This window comes from Sturnira hondurensis, unplaced genomic scaffold, assembly GCF_014824575.4.
Source record: "Sturnira hondurensis isolate 20B ecotype Veracruz unplaced genomic scaffold, ASM1482457v3 Scaffold0010428, whole genome shotgun sequence".
Lineage (NCBI taxonomy): Eukaryota > Metazoa > Chordata > Mammalia > Chiroptera > Phyllostomidae > Sturnira > Sturnira hondurensis.
In genome coordinates, this window is record NW_028083059.1 from 7,708,017 (window position 1) to 7,728,504 (window position 20,488).

General features: G+C 40.8%; 1 protein-coding gene across 5 annotated transcripts in view; it reads right to left on the reverse strand.

Moving 5' to 3' along the window:
• Positions 1 to 20,488, reverse strand: part of IMPG2 (interphotoreceptor matrix proteoglycan 2) — an 83,060-nt gene that overhangs the window by 13,057 nt on the left and 49,515 nt on the right. For 4 of the 5 annotated variants that reach the window (XM_037058962.1, XM_037058964.1, XM_037058963.1 and 1 more), the window contains 3 exons: positions 19,095 to 19,180; positions 2,967 to 3,270; positions 688 to 1,985 (listed from right to left, as the gene is read on the reverse strand). In XM_037058962.1, coding sequence (XP_036914857.1) covers positions 688 to 1,985; positions 2,967 to 3,270; positions 19,095 to 19,180 — 1,688 coding nt within the window. Of the gene's footprint in view, positions 1 to 687; positions 1,986 to 2,966; positions 3,271 to 18,543; positions 18,594 to 19,094; positions 19,181 to 20,488 lie in introns of all 5 variants that reach the window. The other variant, XM_037058961.1, reaches the window with a different exon arrangement.

Here is a 20,488-nt window from a genome sequence, read left to right on the forward strand (position 1 = left end):
CATACTGTTGCAATGGTAATGGTTATGGGAATGTAAATTACAGCATAGGAAATATAATCAATAATATTGTAATAACTCTGTATGGTGTCAGTTGGGTACTGGAAATATCAGGGAAAATGTTTTGTAAAGTATAGTATTGTTCAACCACTGTTTTATATACTTGAAAATAATACAAAATAATATTAAATATAAACTGTAATTGAAAAAAATTTTAAAGGAAGAAAAGGTCAGTTGTGAATCACTTGAGAGTTGTGAAATTGTAATAGTGATATTTAGGAACACCATGGAGCTCACAGACAGTTCTAGATAACAGAGAGTTTATTTTCTCTGTTTCACTACAGGGTCACAACAGTGAAGGCATCATGGGTACCCAGAAAGCACTGGTCTCGCAATAAACTGTGAAAAAAATCTTCAACATGTTTCAGTTCCAGAATCATGAATACAGTCTTCAGTACCTAAGTTGTCACATGTCCCTCATGCCACACTTGTGTTTTCTGTTTCTTGTATACACCTGTCTTATTGTTTTCTTACCAACCCTGGGCCCTGACACCATTTGCAGTCAGTTTTACAAAGTGAGTATCTACAGCAGACCCCATTTTCCTTGGCTCACATCTCATGGCTGAGGGGGAAATAGGTGGCGCCTACATGATCACTAACTAATACCCATATTTTGCTTCGTGTGCTTACCAATTCTAAGAATCTTTGCTCCAGGGCTTTATACTCCAAAGAGTTTTTATTAAACAGATCTTCTGAAAACATCATGTTAGTCACTCGAAGGCTAAAGAACACCAGCAAAGCTCCTGTGGTCTGCGTTTGATTTGAGTCACTTCTTTTTGTGGGCTGTGCCACAAGAGCCATCTCTGTAGACTGAATATTTGCAGACATTTCCACATAACTACCAACCTTGCCATTTTCCTCTGGGATTAGCTCAGGCTGATAGTAATCCGTGCCTATCCGGTCCAGTTCTAATGAAATATCCTGTACGCCCATAATTACCTCATCCTCCAGCAGGGTGGGGCTTGTGCTTGGAAGCCATGTGGGGGACTGTGTCATGGAAGCTTTCAACCAGAGCTTGTCTCCACTCTCTGGTGCACTTGCTGATGATGTGTCTCTGGACAGTTTCCCCGGGGAAGAAGTTTTTGCCCAAACTACATCTGACTCTGGCAATGTGGCCCACAAAGGCTGCCCATCTGGCTTCACTACTGAAATCTTGCTGTCAAACTGTTCACGACGGGATGACTCTGTAGATCGTTCCATATCCTCCCTTCGAACAGGTTCCACTTGATATGGTTCGCCAGTAGAAGCAGCGATAGCTGTAGATGTCAGTAGAGGAGGTGCTTCAGTACCTGAGGAATAATCAATGCCGGGCACCTCTGATGTGCGCTTGGAGGGAAGTAGAGATGGAGACTGAGTTGTGGTCTCTGCAGAAATGGGCACAGTGGGTCCATCAGGGGGCTCCTCCTCTGCAAGGTGTGTGGATCTATCAAACTGCCCATATTCTGAGTGCTCACTACTTCTGTCTGTGGAATCTGTTTTGTCATCTGTAACCATTTCCTCATCTACAGCCTCAGTTGGCAAAAGCGAATCCTCATCTTCCAGCCATGACTTGGACAGTGGCTCAGTGCTCTTCTCTAGTGAAATGTCACTCCATGGCCAAGTAATCAGATCCATCTTTTGCCCAGATCCTGAACCTACACCACTCTCAAATATGAACTCCTTTTCCACAGATGTGTCTGGCATCAAAGTGCTCACTTCTAATTGGCCTTTGACTTTGGAAACCAAAGAGTCCAAGCCAAAAGATATATTTTCTTCCTGAGTAGGAAGATCTATTGTGACAGAGGAGACCAGATATGGCGAGGATGTCAAAGACACCCCAGAGTCTTCCATAGACGGTATTGTTTCTTTTGGCACAGGATGAGTGGATGGACTTGAAGACAATGGGTCAATAGAAAGAATATCTCCTGACCCTTCAGCTTTGGTTAATCCTAAAAATAAAATTTTCCATTAATTAGCCAACAATGTTACTAAATGTTATTCCCAGTCCTAATAAAACCAGCTTCCTCATTTTTCCCATTTGATTGGGAAGAACAGTTCCTGACTTTTACATTGTGATTTCCAGGAAACAACAGGATGACATGATTATTTTTTTGTGGTGTGGTACAATCATTCATGAATATACCCCATTTCCTTGAGAATAACAAGATATCAACTATTAAAATAACTCATTTTTAAACAGTTGATTTTTTCTTACTTTATGAAACTAAAGAACTGCTGGTAGCCATATGGACTATAGACACAGAATCTAGTGAAAACTTAGGGATAAAATTTCCTAGGAAATATTGTTTGCCTTTGAATTTCTGTTTCTTTTTTGTTTATTGCCCATCATCCTTCAGATTCACCTAATGTTTGAAATCCTGAACTCATTATTTACATCTTTGTTCATCTTCCTCTTTCACATGTATCCTCCATGCCTGGGTCACACTGATTTTTCCTTTCCTTCACAACTTCTAAATCACCTACTTGATTTTCATTTTTCAATCTGTACTATACCTGCCTTAGTTCAGGTTCTCCCTTCTGAAGCCTAGTGCAAGTTAAAAATCGCTATGCCTGGGCCCTACAATTGATCCTATTAAAAGCTAGTGGGATAATCCTCTTCGATGCTCTTTACCACTCCAATATTCAAGTAAGTAAAGTAGTTATTTTATAGTAATAATTATATATTTTTAATAGAACCTTCAAAATATCTTCTAACTGATCGCCACTGCAGCCCATCAACTTCACTTCCCATTATTTGCCTCCATTCCCACCAACCAAGTCTGGTCTCTCTCTCACACAACCTTCCCGAGACATTTCCTCCTAATGCCACAACCACATCTTTCCATTAACCCGTCTCTTCCTCTCCTCAAAGCCCTTGGCATCTGGCACAGTACAGTGAAGAAATATGAAAAATGGGTGTAAGGTCTTACCATCTTCTAATAAGTGGGATGCAGAAACCCCTTCCTCAGAAGCCACAGGCCAATCAGTCCGAAGCACTGCTGGGGTGACAGAACGAAGAGTCAAGCTGCTAGCCTCTAAAACCTCTGGGGAGGAACTGAGGCCTGCCTCCGAGGGGAAGGCTAATCTGGGTGTAGATGCTAAATCGCCCAAAGGTCCTTCGGACCAGAGTTCCCTGCTGGTGGCGGAGGGAGGACCAGGGCTGAAATCGAGTGGTGAAACACTGCTGGTGGTGGACTCATCTGCTGAGGGCCATTCAGCTTGAAGGGTATTACCCTAGGGGGGAAAAGAGGCTGAATCATTTCATAGATAGACAGAAGCACATAAAAACAATTTTAAATACCACCTACCTATTTAAGTTCCCAGGTTTTCTAGGGACACGGAGGGAAGGGAGACATGGGCTCCAGCACGAAACAGACCTGCAATCAAATCCCAACTCACCACTCTCTAGCTGGAAAATCTAGTCAAAAAACCAGTACCTCTTGAATCTCAGCTGGAAAGTGGGAATAGCTACGATAACATACTTAAAAGATACCAAACAAAATGAATTTGTGGATGAAAACAGTTTTTCTTGCTTTAGATCATTCCTTTTCCTCTCTTTGCTTAAATACGTTAAACATAGAAGTTACTAATATCCATAACTTCTTGTCAAAGACCTAAGCACATTGTTCACAGCAGAAAAGAATAATTAGCACTTTTATTCATCGTGCTAAAAGTTACTTAGTAATTAAGATCCTTGTTTTGACAGACAGTGGTACCACATCAGAATGAGGCCTGGTTATCTCCAGCAAGTATCAACATCTGTGAAATGGCATCACACTTACAAAATACCATTTTCTCTTCCTAGTGACTTTTTACTAATGTATTACTAATTTTATATTCAAATTTAGCTTCAGGAGTAGAAAAGCAGAAAGAAACATAATCTTTTAGCATGCTAATTATTTAATCTTATGAAGAATAGGATATGTAAAAATGTTCACTACTGATGTTGAAAGGCAAAATGTATGACATTTGGTGGGAGTTTGTATGTTTTCATCTTTGCTGGGTTATGAATAACAAAAAACAAGTGTTATGCATAAAATTCATAAAATACGTCCTGGGTGAAAATAGAAAAAGAAGAAAGAACAATCCACTCTATCCTAACTAGCATTAAGATCACACGGAAACTTTTTTTTAAATACCAAGGTCCAGGCCACACATTCCAGAGATTCTAATTTAATTGGTCTGAGGATGGGACTTAGAAATGATACTTTTAGGACTTCCACCAAGATGGAGGCATAGGTGGAAACACTGTGCCTTCTCCCACAACCAAGCTTGGATACAACAAAAGTTTTGGAGAACTAAGACACACCAGAGACCAGAAAACGGAATTATATGGAAGTCCGACAGCTACGAACCATTCAACGGGGACGGTAAGAGAGGCAGAGCCAGTAGTGGAGCAGGGTCGGGAAGGACAGACCTAGGAGCGCAGGCAGCCCGGACCTAGTAGGAGTGCGGGGCAGACTGACCAAGGTCGCACATTCCCACGCAGTGAGACAGACCACGCAGGTCCCAGGGGGCGAACCCAGTGGTGGAGGGCTGACAGCAGTGGCACACTCACGTGCAGTGGAGCAGGGCACGTGGCCCTGGTGACGGTGGTGGCTGCGGTGCTGGTGGGGGTCGCGGAGGCGGGCGCCGGAGGGAAGCCATTGTCCCTCTTTGACCCCGCCCCCACATACAACGTCACAACCCAGCGACTTAGTTGCCCTGCTCTGGTGAAAACCTAGGGCTCCGTTCCTGCTACTTAACAGGCACGAACAGCCCAAAAGATGGTGCAAGAACTCAAAGTCCCAGAGCCAATAACTCTAAGCGACCAACAGATTGCCAGCCTCTCAGAAGCCCAATTTAAAACACTATTTATCAGGATGCTCACAGAATTGGTAGAGTACAGTCACAAATTAGAGGAACTTAGTCACAAATTAGAGGAACATATGAAGGCTAAACTAATTGAAATGAAGGGAGATGTCCAGGAAACCAATAGCGATGGAAAGGAAAATGGGACTCAAATCAAGGGAGTGGACCAGAAGGAAGAACGAAACATCCAACCAGAAAATAGTAAAGAAACAAGAATTCAAAAAAATGAGGAGAGGCTTAGGAACCTCCAGGACATCTTTAAACGTTCCAACATCCGGATTATAGGGGTACCAGAAGGGGGAAAGAAACAGCCACGAGTGGAAAATGTATTTGAACAAATAATAAAGGAGAACTTCCCCAGTCTGGCAAAGGAAATAGACTTCCAGGAAATCCAGGAAGCTCAGAGAGTGCCAAAGAAGTTGGACCCAAGAAGGAACACACCAAGGCACATCATAATTACATTAGCCAAGACTAAAATGAAGGAGAGAATCCTAGAAGCAGCAAGGGATAAGGGGACAGTCACCTACAAAGGAGTACCCATCAGACTGTCAGCGGATTTCTCAAAAGAGACCTTACAGGCAAGAAGGGGCTGGAAAGAAGTATTCCAAGTCATGAAATCCAAAGACCTACAGCCAAGATTGCTTTATCCAGCAAAACTTTCATTTAGAATGGAAGGACAGATAAAGTGCTTCTCAGACAAGGTCAAGTTCAAGGAGTTCATCATCACCAAGCCCTTATTATATGAAATGCTAAAGGGACTTATATAAGAAAGAGATGATGAAAAATATCAACAGTGAAAGGACAGCAAACACACAGTTATTAACAACCACACCTAAAACAAAAGCAAACCAAGAGGACAGCTAGATCAGGAGTGGAACCATAGAAATGAAGAACACATGGAGGGTTAGAACAGGGGGGTGGGAGGAGAAGAAGGGGGGAGAAGGCACAGAAAATAGCATAGATGGTAGGTAGAAAACAGATAGGGGGGAGGGCGAGAATAGCGGGGGAAATATAGAATCTAAAGAAGTTGAGACACGTGGTTATAAACTAAGAGGGGGAGAATGGTGGGGGAGGGAGTGTGCGGGTGGAGGGGAATGAAGGGGGGAATAGAACAACTGTAATGGTATAATTAATAAACTATATTTTTTAAAAAATGATACTTTTAAAAACCCCCAAGTAGAGAATATAGCCTGATCATGTTCAGGTCTTTCTACCCTAGATCTCTAGAACATTTCTTTAATGGTCCTCATCTAATACTTCTCATTAACTGAAACCTCCAAGAAATCTCCCACATATATAAACCGGCCCGAACACTAGAATTCATGGAATAGCTATGAACAAAGCGAAGCCCATGGAAACTAAGAATAAGAAACTGACTACAACCCCTTCCTCTTCCTCCAGGAGATTCCTACCAGTGGTTTACACTCTCAAGCCTCACATGCTTTTTAAACAAAAGCACACAGTTTTAAGGTGGCTAATTGCAGTTTAGTGTGTGGCCACTAAATAAAACAGAACCTACTGGCCTATGGAGAGATTCAACCCAATGTCATGATCAAGTTAGTCTTTTATGTTTTCCCTACATATCTCCCCTTGTCTTTCCATCAAGGGTCTGTGTTAGGAAGCTTCAGACAGCACACTCCCAATTACAAGGGAGGGAGCATGAGGCAAGAAATCCCTGGGCACGTCCTAATTTATCCCTTTTTTTCAGTGACAAATGCACTGGAGAGAGAACAACAGTAGATTATTGGGTATGCAGAAATGCCCTCAGTTCGATCTACAATTTTTTAAACTTAAAGCACTCTGTCAAGACACTAATTTTCTTCAGTGGAAAGACACCATGCTGTTTTAATTAGGTCCTATTTTAAGTGGGCCACTAAACTGGCTATTCTTTGCCACTACCCAGGTCTTCCTCATCTTGCTCTCTGCACTGGGAGGCTAACCCTCATCACCTTCATTGCTCCTGCTCCTGCTCCACTTGTCTTCTGTTTGAGTCTGCCCATTTAGAAGCACAGGCAGATCAAAAATCGGGAATAGTGAGAGGTGTCCTCCCCGCTCCCTCCAAGCCTCAATGCTGTGTGTCTTGCAGTAGCCGCATCCCTCCACAGATGCAGCTCCAGCTCTCACAGGTGCAGCGTGCAGCTCCAGCTGGGCTCTGGTAAGAGCACTTCCTCCCCTTGCCCTACAATCCGGTGATTGGTAACAGTTTGGTTACAGTTATCACTGTGATTAGTCTCTGCACACCTCTGCTCCCTTCCTTATTCCCTTAACCCTGTGTACACACTAGCATCGAGCTGTCTCTGTAACTATCGAGACCCTTGCTGAGCCAGGTTTTGCAGTCCAGTGCATTTTAAAAGCCCATAAAGTTCTGAACCATTTCTATCAAAAGGTCAACTTTCTATCAAGTTGACCCTTAAACAATGCAGGCATTAAGGGGACTGACCCCATTTTCCCACACAGTAACAAATTTGCACATAACTTTCAACTTCCCCATAACTTAACTACTAATAGCCTACTGGTGGCCAGAAGCCTTACTGATAACATAAATAATTGGTTAACACATATTTTGTATGTTACATGTGTTATACATTATATTATTACAATAAGGTTAGCTAGAGAAAAAACTTGTTGAGAAAACCATAAAGAAGAGAAATATAATTATAGTACTCTTTGTATTTATTGGAAAAAATCTATATATAAGTGGACTCATACAGTACAAACCTATGTTGTTAAAACCTATCCACTGTACATAGTTGACAGTGATATACAAATGACTAAAAAAGAGAAATGAAAATCAATTAAAACAACAAAACATGAATCCAAAATGGTATTATTCTGGTTAAACTTAATTAGAAATAAAGAATCTAGACAGGAAAGAGGGAAGTGATGAAAAGTAGATAATGTATTATTAGCAATTTTGGGGGGGCAATGTGGCTTTGGTCAAAAAAAAAAAGGCTCTGGCTGGTGTAGCTCAGTGGATTGAGAGTGGGCTGCAAACCAAAGGGTCACGGTTCGCTTCCCAGTCAGGGCACATGCCTGGGTTGTGGGCCCAGTCCCCAGTGGGGGCCATGTGAGAGGCAACCGCACATTGATGTTTCTCTCCCTCTCTTTCTCCTTCCCTTCCCCTCTCTCTAAAAATAAAAAAGAAATAAAATATTTTTTTAAAAAAGGAATAGAAGTAAGATACATCTAAGCACTAGGCTGTAGTATATAATCTGAGTCTGTTGAAGTGAAATATATGAGGAAAAAGCAAGATATATGTAAAAGAAAGAAGAAGCTGAAGGTAATCCTTTAATGACCAGAAGTAACTTCAAATGATCTGTAAAAAAGGAAAAAAATTTCAGGATAAAAAAGTAACTCTTGAGATTTCTCTGTCAAAAGTGAACCTGAGAGACCTCCAGACAGGATGATGCACAGGTAAATGTGTCAAAATAACATCGCATCAAAATTAGAACTGAACTACAGAACAACCATCATTTGGAAGCACCTGATGTCTAGCTGAATGTAAGTCCTACAATGGGAGATTTAAAGAAGAGGCCACATGAAGACTGGCAGGAGAGGTGGGGACATAGAATAGGCTGCTCCCATTTCAACATGAGGCAAATAAAATTCAGGAGGGAGATATCAGGAGGATATCCCAGCCGCACAAGTCCCCCCTGAGGAGTGATGGGTCCCAGCCCCACACCAGGCCCCCCACCCCAGGGTTCCAGAGCCAGCAAGAGAAGTCCCCATAAATTCTGAGTGTAAAAGCCAGCAGGGATAGTGGCTGAGTGAGACAAAGGGCTTCTGGAGTCCCAGGCAGTTCCTCCTAAAGGGCCCAAGTAGCAACTTACTCAGACTCTCTCCCTCTGAGCTCCAGTGCAGGGGTAATAGCTCAAAAGGTACTAGGGACATACAGGGAGAANGGGGGGGGGGGGGGGCGCAGCTTTCTCCCAGACTAAAGAGCTGCTGGCAGAGAGCCCTTCTTGGCACATGAAGCACATGAGTGAGCAGGACCTTGCTAAAGAGGCTTACTGCTCTCTCACTCCACCTGGAGTAGCATCTGGAGCTGCACAACCAGAGGGTGGTAAGCGGCTGGCATTCTGGATATATCAAAAGGATTCAGGTCCTACTAACCACATCATGGACTCCCTGAAGAGGCCTGACCATGAGTCTCCAAGGTGCGTCACCCACAGATCATCCCCAGCTGGCTCACGGGCACCTCCAGTACTCACTGCACCTCCCCTGCACACACCCCTTCTCTGCCCCACAGCAAGTTCCTTGTGCACATCCCCCATAGCAAAGGGAGCAAGCTCTGGCAGACAGCCAGTGAGCAGGCACAAAGAGCTGGCCCAAACTGCAGGTCAGGGAGAAACCACAAACCTGAGCTTTAGCACCACTCTTGGGAAAACAAAAGGGAGGCGATCAGCACTCAGCCTGGTGTTTTGCAGGATCAAGAGAAGGCACAGAAGCTTGAGAATTCTGCCACAAGAGAAAGCAACAAATGTAGAGGAGGTGTGTTCATAGGAGGTCTGAGAAAGACACAGACTCCCTAGCAGGGATAACGGAAGCTGTTTCTCTCCCGAAGTCACTCAGTAAAGGCTGAAATAGGTAACTGCTACTTCAGATGTGAAGACAGCCACATGACTTCCAGGAACAAAAGAAAAATCAAAGAAACACGACGTCACCAATGAATCGCAACAACCTCCCAATAACTATCCCCAGACACATATCTACAGTTTACCTGGCAAAGAATTCAAAATTGCTATTTTAAAGAAGTTCAGTGAGCTACAAGAAAAAAAACAGGAAGATAATTCAAAGAAATCAGAAAGATAATTCAATGAAATCACAAACAAAGTAAGAAATTTAACACAGAGATAGAAATCATAAAAATGAAATGAACAAAATCTGAAGCTGAAGAATACAGCGAATGGGACGAAGATTCAACAGAGCATCAACAACTGCACCAAGTTGAAGAAGAAAAATCTATGAAGTGTAAGACAGGACTTTGGAATTACCCAGTCAGAAGAGAGGAAAGAAAATAAAGTGAAAAAAACCTACGAAAACTATAGGACAGCATCAAGAGAAACCATCTGTGAACCACTGGCGTCCCAGGGCAGAAGAGAGAGAGAAGTGGGCAGAGAGTTTGTTTAAAGATAATGGCTGAGAACTTCCCCAAACTAGAGAGATTTGACCATCTAAGTTCACAAAGCTCATAGGACTCAAAGCAAATTCAATTTCAAAGTATCTTCTCTAAAACACATTATAATAAAACTGTCAAAATCAAAAAACAAAGAGACTCTTAAAAGTAGTAAGAGAAAAGTAGCTTATTGCTTATAAGGGAGCCCCCATTAGGCTACTGGCGGATCCCTCAGCAGAAACCTTGCAGGCCAGGAGACAGCTGAGTGCCTATGCTTATATCAGCCAAAATAAACTTTAACTCAAAAACTGTAACAAAAGACAAAGAGATCATTATATAATGATAAGAGGATCAATTCATTAAGAAGATATAACAATCATAAATATACCATATTTTTAGGACTATAAGATGCACCAAACCACAAGATACACCTAGGTTTTAGAGGAGGAAAGTAGCAAAATTTTGAGGCAAAAAATGTGGTAAAATATTTAATAACATAAATAACATAGGCCACCGCCCCCCTCACCCCCACCCCCGCCACAGGGCACCAGGTAAGCTACATTTGGACTATAAGACACACCCCTCTTTCCTCCCAAATTTGGGAGGGTGCACCTTATAGTCTGAAAAATATGGTATATACATCCAACATTACAGCACCTAAATATATTAAGTGAATATAGGCCTGAAAGAAGAAACAGATGATACAACAATATCAGGGACCTTATTGCCTCACTTTCAACAATGGATAAATCATCCAGAGAGGAAGTCCATAAGGAAATTTGGGACCTGAACTATACTTAGGCCAAATAAACCTAACACACATACAGGGAGGTACCCCGCAAAAACCAGAATTATCTTCGGGAGGACAGGCCCCTTGTAGTATATCCTTCGCCCGCTAGGTGAATGTTCTAGGAGCCCATCTGTATTCAGTGTACCAGCTGGTGTTGTTATAAGAGGCTACGTTCGGCTTCAGTGAATCGTTTTCTAAAGACCCTTCCAACGCATTTCCCCATCTCATAGTGGGTGATTTATGAGCGCACCTGCCCACACCACACTGAATGAATGTCCAGCAGCTTTTCACTAAAAACAACATGACATTCAGGCTTCACCCTCCCTACTCACCTGATCTCAACCCAAGCAACTTTGTTCACCTGCATGAAAAAAAGTCCTCAAACGGAAATGTTTTGCTGATGTGGAGGAGGCGAAACAAAAACGGCAGAAGCACTAAAAGGCATCAGGATCAACGAATTCAAAAACTGCTTCGAGCTGTGAAAAGAAGTCTCAAAAGGCGTATTGCATTTAATGGAGAGTCCTTTGAAGGTGACTGAAGTTTAAACATGTAAGAATAAACACACAACTTTTTATAAATAAATTCCGGGTTGGGGGGGGTCCCGTCATATATAGAACATTCCACGAGAATACACGTGTACACTCTTGAGTGCACATGGAGCATTCTCCAGGACAGAACATATGTTAGGTCACAAAACAAGTCTCAGGAAATTTAAGAAAATTGAAATCATACCAGGTATCTTCCCCAACCACAATGGTATGAAACAAGAAATTAGTAACAGGAGGAAAACAGGAAAATTCACAAATATGTGGAAATTAAAAAACATACTCAAACAAATAATGGGCCAAAAAAGAAATCAAAAGGAAGTTTTTTGAAAAAGCCTTGAAACAAACAAAAATGGAAACACAACATTTTGAACCTTATGGAATGCATTAAAGGCAGTTGTAGGAGAGAAATATTAGCAAATGCCTACAATAAAAACTAATGGGCGAAACAGAACCAGAGGGGGACAGACTGACAGCTGTAAGAAGGGAGGGGACGGTGGGGACTAAGTTAAAGAAGGTGAAGGGATTAGTCACAGAACATACATGTAGGACCCATGGACATGGACAACTGTGTGGGGATTGTCGATGGGAGTGGGGGGTGGGCTGGGTGGAGGGCAGCAAAGGGGGAAAAATTGGGCCAACTGTAATAGTGTAAACAATAAAATAATTTTTAAAAAGGAAGATCTCAAATAAACAACTAACTTTATGTCTCAAAGTACTAGAAAAACAACAAACTAAGCCCAAAATTAGCAGAAAGAAAAAAATATCAACTATCAGAGCAGAAAAGCAATAGAAATTACTAAGAGCCAGTTTTTTTGAAAGATTAAGAAAACTGAAAAACCTTTACTAGACTCAAAAAAAGAGAGAAGTTTCAAGTAAATAAAATCCGAGTGAAAGAAGGGACATTACTACTGATACCACAGGAATACAAAGGATCGTAACAGACTGCTATGAACAACCATACACCAGCAAATTGGTGAACACATAAGAAATAAACTTCTAGACACCTATGACCTAGTAAGACTGGTTATAAAGAAATAGAAGAGTAAGGAGATTAAATCAATCATTTATTTTTAAGTGTATTTATTGATAATACTCTTATAGTTGTCCCATAGTTTTTCTCTCCCCTTTATCCCCCTCTGCCCTGCACCCGCTCCCTGCAGCATTCCCCCCTCTTAGTTCAAGTCCATGGGTTGTACATATGAGTTCTTTGGCTTCTACATTTCCTGTACTATTCTTAACCTCCTCCCCCTCATCTATTTTGTACCTACCAATTGTGTTACTTATTCCCTGAACCTTTTCCCCAATTCTCCCTTCTCCCTTTCCCCACTGATAACCCTCCATGTGATCTCCATTTCTGTGATTCTGCTCCTGTCCTAGTTGTTTGCTTTGTTTGCTTTTGTTTTTGTTTTAGGTTCAGTTGTTGATAGTTGTGAGTTTGTTGTCATTTTACTATTCATATTTTTGGTCATCTTCTTTTTCTTAGATAAGCCCCTTTAATGTTTCATCTAATAAGGGCTTGGTGATGATGAACTCCTTGAACTTGACCTCATCTGCGAAGCACTTTATCTGCCCTTCCATTCTAAATTATAGCTTTGCTGGATAGAGTCATCTTGGATGTAGGTCCTTGCCTTTCATCACTTCAAATACTTCTTTTCGAGCTTCTTCTTGCCCACCAGCTTTCTTTTGAGAAATAAGCTGATAATCTTACAGGAATTCCTTTGTCCATAACTCTCTCCTTTCCTCTTGCTGCTTTTAAGATTCTCCCCTTCTCTTTAATCTTGAGTAATGTAATTATGATGTACCTTGGTGTGTGCTTCCTTGGGTCCACCTTCTGTGGGACTCTCTGAGCTTCCTGGATTTCCTGGAAGTCTATTTCCTTTGCCAGATTGGGAAAGGTCTCCTTTATTATTTTTTTCAAGTAAGTTTTCAATTTCTTGCTCTTCCTCTTCTCCTTCTGACACCCCTATAATTCAGATGTCGTAATGTTTGAAGTTGTCCCGGAGGTTCCTAAGCCTCTCCTCACTTTATTGAATTCTTGTTTCTTCACTCTGTTCTGGTTAGATGTTTATTTCTTCCTTTTGTTCCAAATCATTGATTTGAGTTTTGGTTTCCTTCCCTTCACAATTGGTTCCCTGTATATTTTTCTTTATTTCACTTTTCATAGCCTTCACTTCTTCCTCTATTTTGCAACCATACTCAACCAATTCTGTGAACATCCTGATTACCAGTGTTTTGAACTGGGCATCTGATAGGTTGGCTATCTCTTCATTGCCTAGTTCTGTTTCTGGAGTTTTGATCCATTCTTTCATTTGGGCCATATTTTTTTGTCTCAGTGCAATTCAGATGTTTTAAAGGGGCTAGGCTTTCAGTATTTGCCAGGGCAGGACAACTTGCTTTGCTGAATTGTAATGCTGTCTGTGGGGGTGGGGTCTGAGAGGGAACAGTGCCGCTTGCTTGGCTCCTGGCCAGCTTTCAGTCACTTCCTCTACTACCCACAAGCAAATTGGGCCCTTCTGGTGCTGATTCCTGGGTGGGTAGGTTTGTGTACATTCTAGGACCCTGTGGGTCTCTCCAACAAACTCTCCTGTGAGGCTGGGAGTTTCTCCCAGCACTGCAACCCTCAGAGGTTTTTTCAGTCAGAGGTTTTGAGGCTTTATTTCTCCCACTGGTACCCCAGGTTATGTGGTCTATCTCATTCCCCAGGTGTTCCTCCAGGTTTATCCTCATCCAAATGTGGGACTACACAGGCCACCATTTGTCACCTCACCTGCATTGCTGCCGTGCTGTGTGTCCTCTCCACCTGGCTGCCTCTCTCTGCTCCTCCTACCAGTCTGGATAAATGTTTCTTCTTTAACTCCTTGGTTGCTGGAATTCCACACAGTTTGACTTTCTGGCAGTTCTGGTTATTTTTTGTTTTTAAATTGGTTGCTGTCCTTTTGGTAGTGCGAGGAAGCAAAGCATATCTACCTATACTTTTATCTTGGCTGGAAGTCTTAAATCAATAATTTTAAAAAAACCCTCCTAACAAAGAAAACCCAGGATCAGAGGTTTTACCAGTGAAGTCTACCAAATATTTAAAGAAAAATTAATGCCAATCCTTCTTCAACTCTCAAAAAAAATTGAACAGAAAAGGATATTCCCAAACTCATTTTATAAAGCCAGCATTACCCTGATACCAAACCCAAAGACACTACAAGAAAACAAAACTATAAAGCAATGTACATAAAATAGTAATAGTGTGTTTACCAGTCATACTATATATTATAATAAAAATAAAGAATATAATGCACCACATTCATAGAATTAATGATGAAAATCATATGATCATGTCAGCATATGCAGAATAAGCATTAGACAAAATGAAATACCCTTTCATGATAAGAGAAAGCTCTCAACAAACTTGTCAAAGGTACAAACTTAGAGTTAGAAGACGATTAGGGTCTGGGCATCCAATGTACAACATTGTGACTACACTTAACAATAATGCCTAGAAAGTAAGTCTTAAATGTTCTCAACACACAAACACAAACACAAGTTAGTAATTGTGTGAAGTGACAGAGGGGTTAACTTTCTACTCTGGTAAGCATTTCACAATACATATCAAAACATGACATCGGACATCTAAAATTTATACAATGTTATGTGTTGATTATATTTCTATATGACTGGGGAAGAAGGAAAATGGACCAGAGGGAGAGAGTAAGAATTTAATTTCTGATAAATAAAAAGACAACAAATTGAAGTCCAGAATATGGAAGAAAAAAGTTAAATAGAAACACCAGCTTTCATTTTGCCAGCGGCTCAGGTGCCTGGCAAGGCCGTCCTTCAGTTTATAAAAACCTAATGTTGGAAAGGGGGCCTGAGCATGTGCATGTGCCCGACACAAAGCTCCAAATCTGAGAACAGGGAGAGCTCTTAAGAATCGTGTCATCCATCCTTGTCTGTTAAAGTAGTATCTGAGGTTTATAAAAGTGAAATGCCTGATGTCACAAAAATTTATGAGAAAAAAATTAGAACTAGATTGTGAATTTCCAGTGTTCTCAATCCCGGCGCTTTGCCCACTACATCAGACTATTCACTGAGAGATACATTCAAGTGTAGATGTCTATATGGCAAAGAGATTCCCAAAGGAGAAACTAGAACTAACAGATGGGACAGCCCACTCTCATTCAAGGAAGAACTGCCCATGTGCGCAAATGTGCAAGACACAGGTGAACACAGAGTGCAGGGTGGGGGAGGGGAGAGGCCATTTCTTAATATTTAAGTGTCTGCTCTGTTGAATATGGAGGCTGTTCATATAAAAAAAAGTTTTCTCCTTCCCCATTTCTTCTTCTAATATCTAAAATGAATATGTATTCAGGGAAAAGTAAGAAGCCCATTTGCTCAAGACCAAGTTCTGTTCCTGAAAAAGTGGTTATGATGATGACAATCATACCGTAGCAGGGAATTCACTTTTTTCCTCCCAATTATCAAAAAACCACCTCTAGAGATACATTAAAACTACTTGTGTTTCCTGTTGCATTAGATGTATTTAGATCCTTGCGAATTCTAAATCTATATTTTTTCAAAATTCCAAGTGAGATGGTGTAAGCCCTTTAACTGCACTTAAGAAAATCAGACGGAGCCCATGACTTGACTCACAGCGGGAAAGCGGCCGAGTTCCCAATGAAAAAGAAATCCCAAGCAGTGTATAGATTTCTATAAACTAAATGCCTTTTCATTCATAAAAGTTAAACACAAAACAATACACAGTATCTTTAATAAAAGTCAAGTCACAAGTAAGAAACATAAAATGTGGAAGCAAACAACCCCACTCTTTAAATACAGAAGGAAGGCCATCTATTCCAAGTAACTACACCTCATCCCCACCCCAAAACAGGCACGGCAATGAAGCTCTCTCATATGTTTGGAAGGTGAATACGTACATGCCAGGAGTAGCACTTCATTTATTTTTATATGGGTAAATGTCCCCATAGTAACTAATTCAACTCATAAATTTTTCTTTTAGTTCAGTATATTAACAAGTTTAATTCTATATTGGCCAGTTTCACTTCTGCTAATGCCACTTGAAAAACCTGCTACTGCTATAGAAAGTATACTGTGCAAAAAGTGATTTTCCAAGTCAGAATGCCAAAATGCACCAAATTCAATATCCTGACATTCCTACTTCTAAAATAATTTCTAAAAATCAAATATGATAAAAAATTAAAATTAAAAAATCTCATTAACAGTTTGCCAAAAAGAAAACCACAAGAAAGAAGCAATAACAAAATACTTCTAATTAATCATTCTTTTTTTCATGCTTTACTATCATCTATTAACACTGTCTCCACAAATTGTTAATTGGTGCCCTACAGATACTAATATCCAAAAAACTAAGGGGCTGGCTTAAATGAGAATGGAACCATAGACCAGGCAATGCAGATGGGTCCGGGCAGTCAGTGCCGTCATCGTGGAAGGGGCCTTCCCTTCCAGCCAAGCCCTCGCCTCTTTCTGCAACAGGGAAATGTGAACTTGATAATGCCAGATCTTTCTGGTCTTTACAGGAAGTTGGAAATCTGTATTTCTATGCAAAAAAGTCTCCTACTTTTTAAAATATTGGCTTTGTAAAACTTTGGCCCCTAAGCACCTCCCTGTATCTGGGTCCAGTTGCCCAGTCTCTGGTTTGCAACCCCTGGCTTATACAGAAATGCCTGTTTTCATAATTCATACATCACCACAGATCTTCTGTGTTTAGAGGAGCCCCAAGCTGGATGTGATTCGCAGAAACAGAGACTAGTGGGAGCATGTTCAGAGTGAATCACACTCCACACCACTGCACCCTGGACAGACTTCTGCGATAGCATCGCTTTATTTGTGTAGGAGTCTGTCTACTTCTACCAGACTGGAAACTTCCTGTAGGCAAGGCCACACTTTATTCATCTTAATTTTCCCAGCACTTGGCACATGAAAAGCACAAAATAAATATATTTGAAAGGATGAATTAGTAAATGAATAAATAAACACCAAATGAGTGAAATCTCTGATGTCAATCCCCCTCCAACCCTTTTTATCTAATATAGAACTTAGTAAAAAAAAAAAAGAAAAAAAGCTATTCCCAGTAATTTCACTCTTCAAAACTGAGTTGCTCTATAAGTGAGTAGAAGGAATGGCTGCATATATTAATGGTTAGGTTTGGACAGACTTTCTAAATTTTCATTGATGGATTAAAGTCAAGAAACAAGTATTTCAAATAAGTATTTCTTCAAACCAAGAAACAGTATTTCAAGTTAATGCATGCGGAGTTAAAGCCAAGAAGCAAGTATTTCAAAGTAATTACCACTAATTTCTCTTCAGTCACAATGAGACAGAAAAGAAGCCTCGAGAGAGGAGAAAGAGCAGGGAACATGGAAGAGGTCCCCCCTCCTGTGTCTATGTGGTGACGAACTGTCGTGTGCTCACTTTGGACAGGTGAGTCTCTAGTTATGGGTTATGGCTGTGGTTGTTGTCGCTGTTGTTTTCACTGCACTTGCAGAAGCCACTTCCTTTCCTGCTGAACAGCTCCTCATAGCTAGGGCAGCAAGTGGAGGCTTGCAGGGACAGAGAGGCCCCGGGGAGTTGAGTGGTGAGAACAAATAGGAACGTTTATCCTATGCTATTTCTGTACAAATCCTGATGTTTTCAGCCCAAGTTAAAAGGAGGCCTGATTTAGAGTCCCTGTCATTTGCCAATAATTTTAACTTTTCTTCTCTCCTTTCCACACACACACTGCTCTATACGCTGTGGAGTCTTCACTTTTTCTTCAATACAATCCTTAGAACAAAAACTTATGCTCTGTACCTATGTACGGCAATGTATTGTCTTGGCTATGAAAACTATTTCTGTATAGCTTTTAAAGAACAACTCAATGGGCACTTACAGCATAATTATCACCAAACAAGTATGAAGCATAAATAAGTTTTCTATGATGTGTGGAGTTTGGCAATGCCAAATGTGTGGTTTTTATTTAAGTACTGCAGAAGGCTTAGATTTTCTAACCCAATACTTGGGACCCATGAGCTGACACCTAAGAATAATGTTCCAGGGGTGATGTAAGAGAATATTTGAAGTAGAAACAGCTCGGGAAATTAGTGATGCCAAGTAAACAGGGGAGGGTACAAAGAAGAGAAGCTCCTTCTCTTTGAGGGCCTTGTCCTAGGCATACGACGTAGAAACACACTTACCAGAATAGGTGGTGGGGTTGCTGGAAGACTTGAGCTTTGGGTGTTCCAACCTCGGTCTNTAATTTTATCTTTTCTTCTCTCCTTTCCACACACACACTGCTCTATACGCTGTGGAGTCTTCACTTTTTCTTCAATACAATCCTTAGAACAAAAACTTATGCTCTGTACCTATGTACGGCAATGTATTGTCTTGGCTATGAAAACTATTTCTGTATAGCTTTTAAAGAACAACTCAATGGGCACTTACAGCATAATTATCACCAAACAAGTATGAAGCATAAATAAGTTTTCTATGATGTGTGGAGTTTGGCAATGCCAAATGTGTGGGTTTTATTTAAGTACTGCAGAAGGCTTAGATTTTCTAACCCAATACTTGGGACCCATGAGCTGACACCTAAGAATAATGTTCCAGGGATGATGTAAGAGAATATTTGAAGCAGAAACAGCTCGGGAAATTAGTGATGCCAAGTAAACAGGGGAGGGTACAAAGAAGAGAAGCTCCTTCTCTTTGAGGGCCTTGTCCTAGGCATACGACGTAGAGACACACTTACCAGAATAGGTGGTGGGGTTGCTGGACGACTTGAGCTTTGGGTGTTCCAACCTAGGTCTTCAGTTTGGGGAAGTAAAACGCCTCTCACTGAAGAAAAAACAGTTTTCAAGAACATTTTTAATTGAGACGCTATTGTACTTGAGGTTCAAGGTCAACCAAACACCAACTTCTTCCTTTTCACAGTTTAGATTGGGCAGAACAGATGAGGCAGACGTGCTTAGAAAATGCTTGCTACTTTATTCAGATATTTTACTTATATTAGCACCGTAAGACTCTAACATAAATATTCTTCCCATTATTACATTCAGGGCACTCCTATATTCTTTCCTCTCCTTTCTCAAGCAATTTTTATTCCTTTCAAGATTCCTGTGAAGCAGTTGTTTTTAAAATTAAATTTTTCCATTTTAATGAGAAAATAACTGGATGTTCCAATGCATTTGGTCAACACTAACAATGGAGAAAATTATGCAACACGATTTCCTTCCTGGCAGAGAGTATCTTTGAAAAATGGGCTATGACACCAGAGGGTTTGTCACTGTACCAACATTAAAGAGCACTAAAGTTAAAGGAGTAGACTGTACAATTTAATTCAATGAAAATTTACTGAATCCTTCCTAGTTACCACAGACTTGGACGCAATTGAGGCTACAGACAATAATAAAATGTCTCCTGTGGAAGCCTTTCATGTCAGAGAGATAAATACAAATTATAAAATGGTAAGAGGGGCATATTTAAAATGTATGGAAACTCAGACAAAGGAGGAATCAATTTTGCCTAAAGGGGAGAACAGATCAGAAGAACAAAAGGAACAGGTTGCCAGGACAGTGAGCTGGTGTGTAAACCAAAAACAGAGGCAGAATCTCTCATTATTCACCTGTTCTTACTGGACTGACACAGAGGAATCTGTCAGAAGCCAAAAACCCTATTTGGTCTTAAGGATTTTCTAAAACTTTTTCAGTTTTGTATACAGTTATATTGTCTTCCATGGAAAACAAGCAGTAAGAGATCAAGATGAACATACCATTTGAGATGATGTACCTAGAAAGTTACAACTATTCAGAACTCTGAAGTTGGCATGGCAACAGAAATAGATTTTAGGGACAAAATTCCGAATAATTGAAATGTACATCAGATGAAAGGTCCAAACACCTGAATTAGTTTATACTGAAATCCTAAAGTTTTTGTTGAACTTGCATGGAAATTCTGAGAGGACTGGCAACCTTTTTTCGAGGACTTCTTCTAGGAGGAAGCTCCACCCCCAGGCTCCACACAAAAAGAAGACCCTGCTGTGTTGTTGGTGGATTTAGGTTCCTAAACAACCTCACTTTGCTTGTTGCACACCTTAATCTTCACACTACTCTTCTACCAGCCTGACCTTGGTGTTTGCATCTTCTA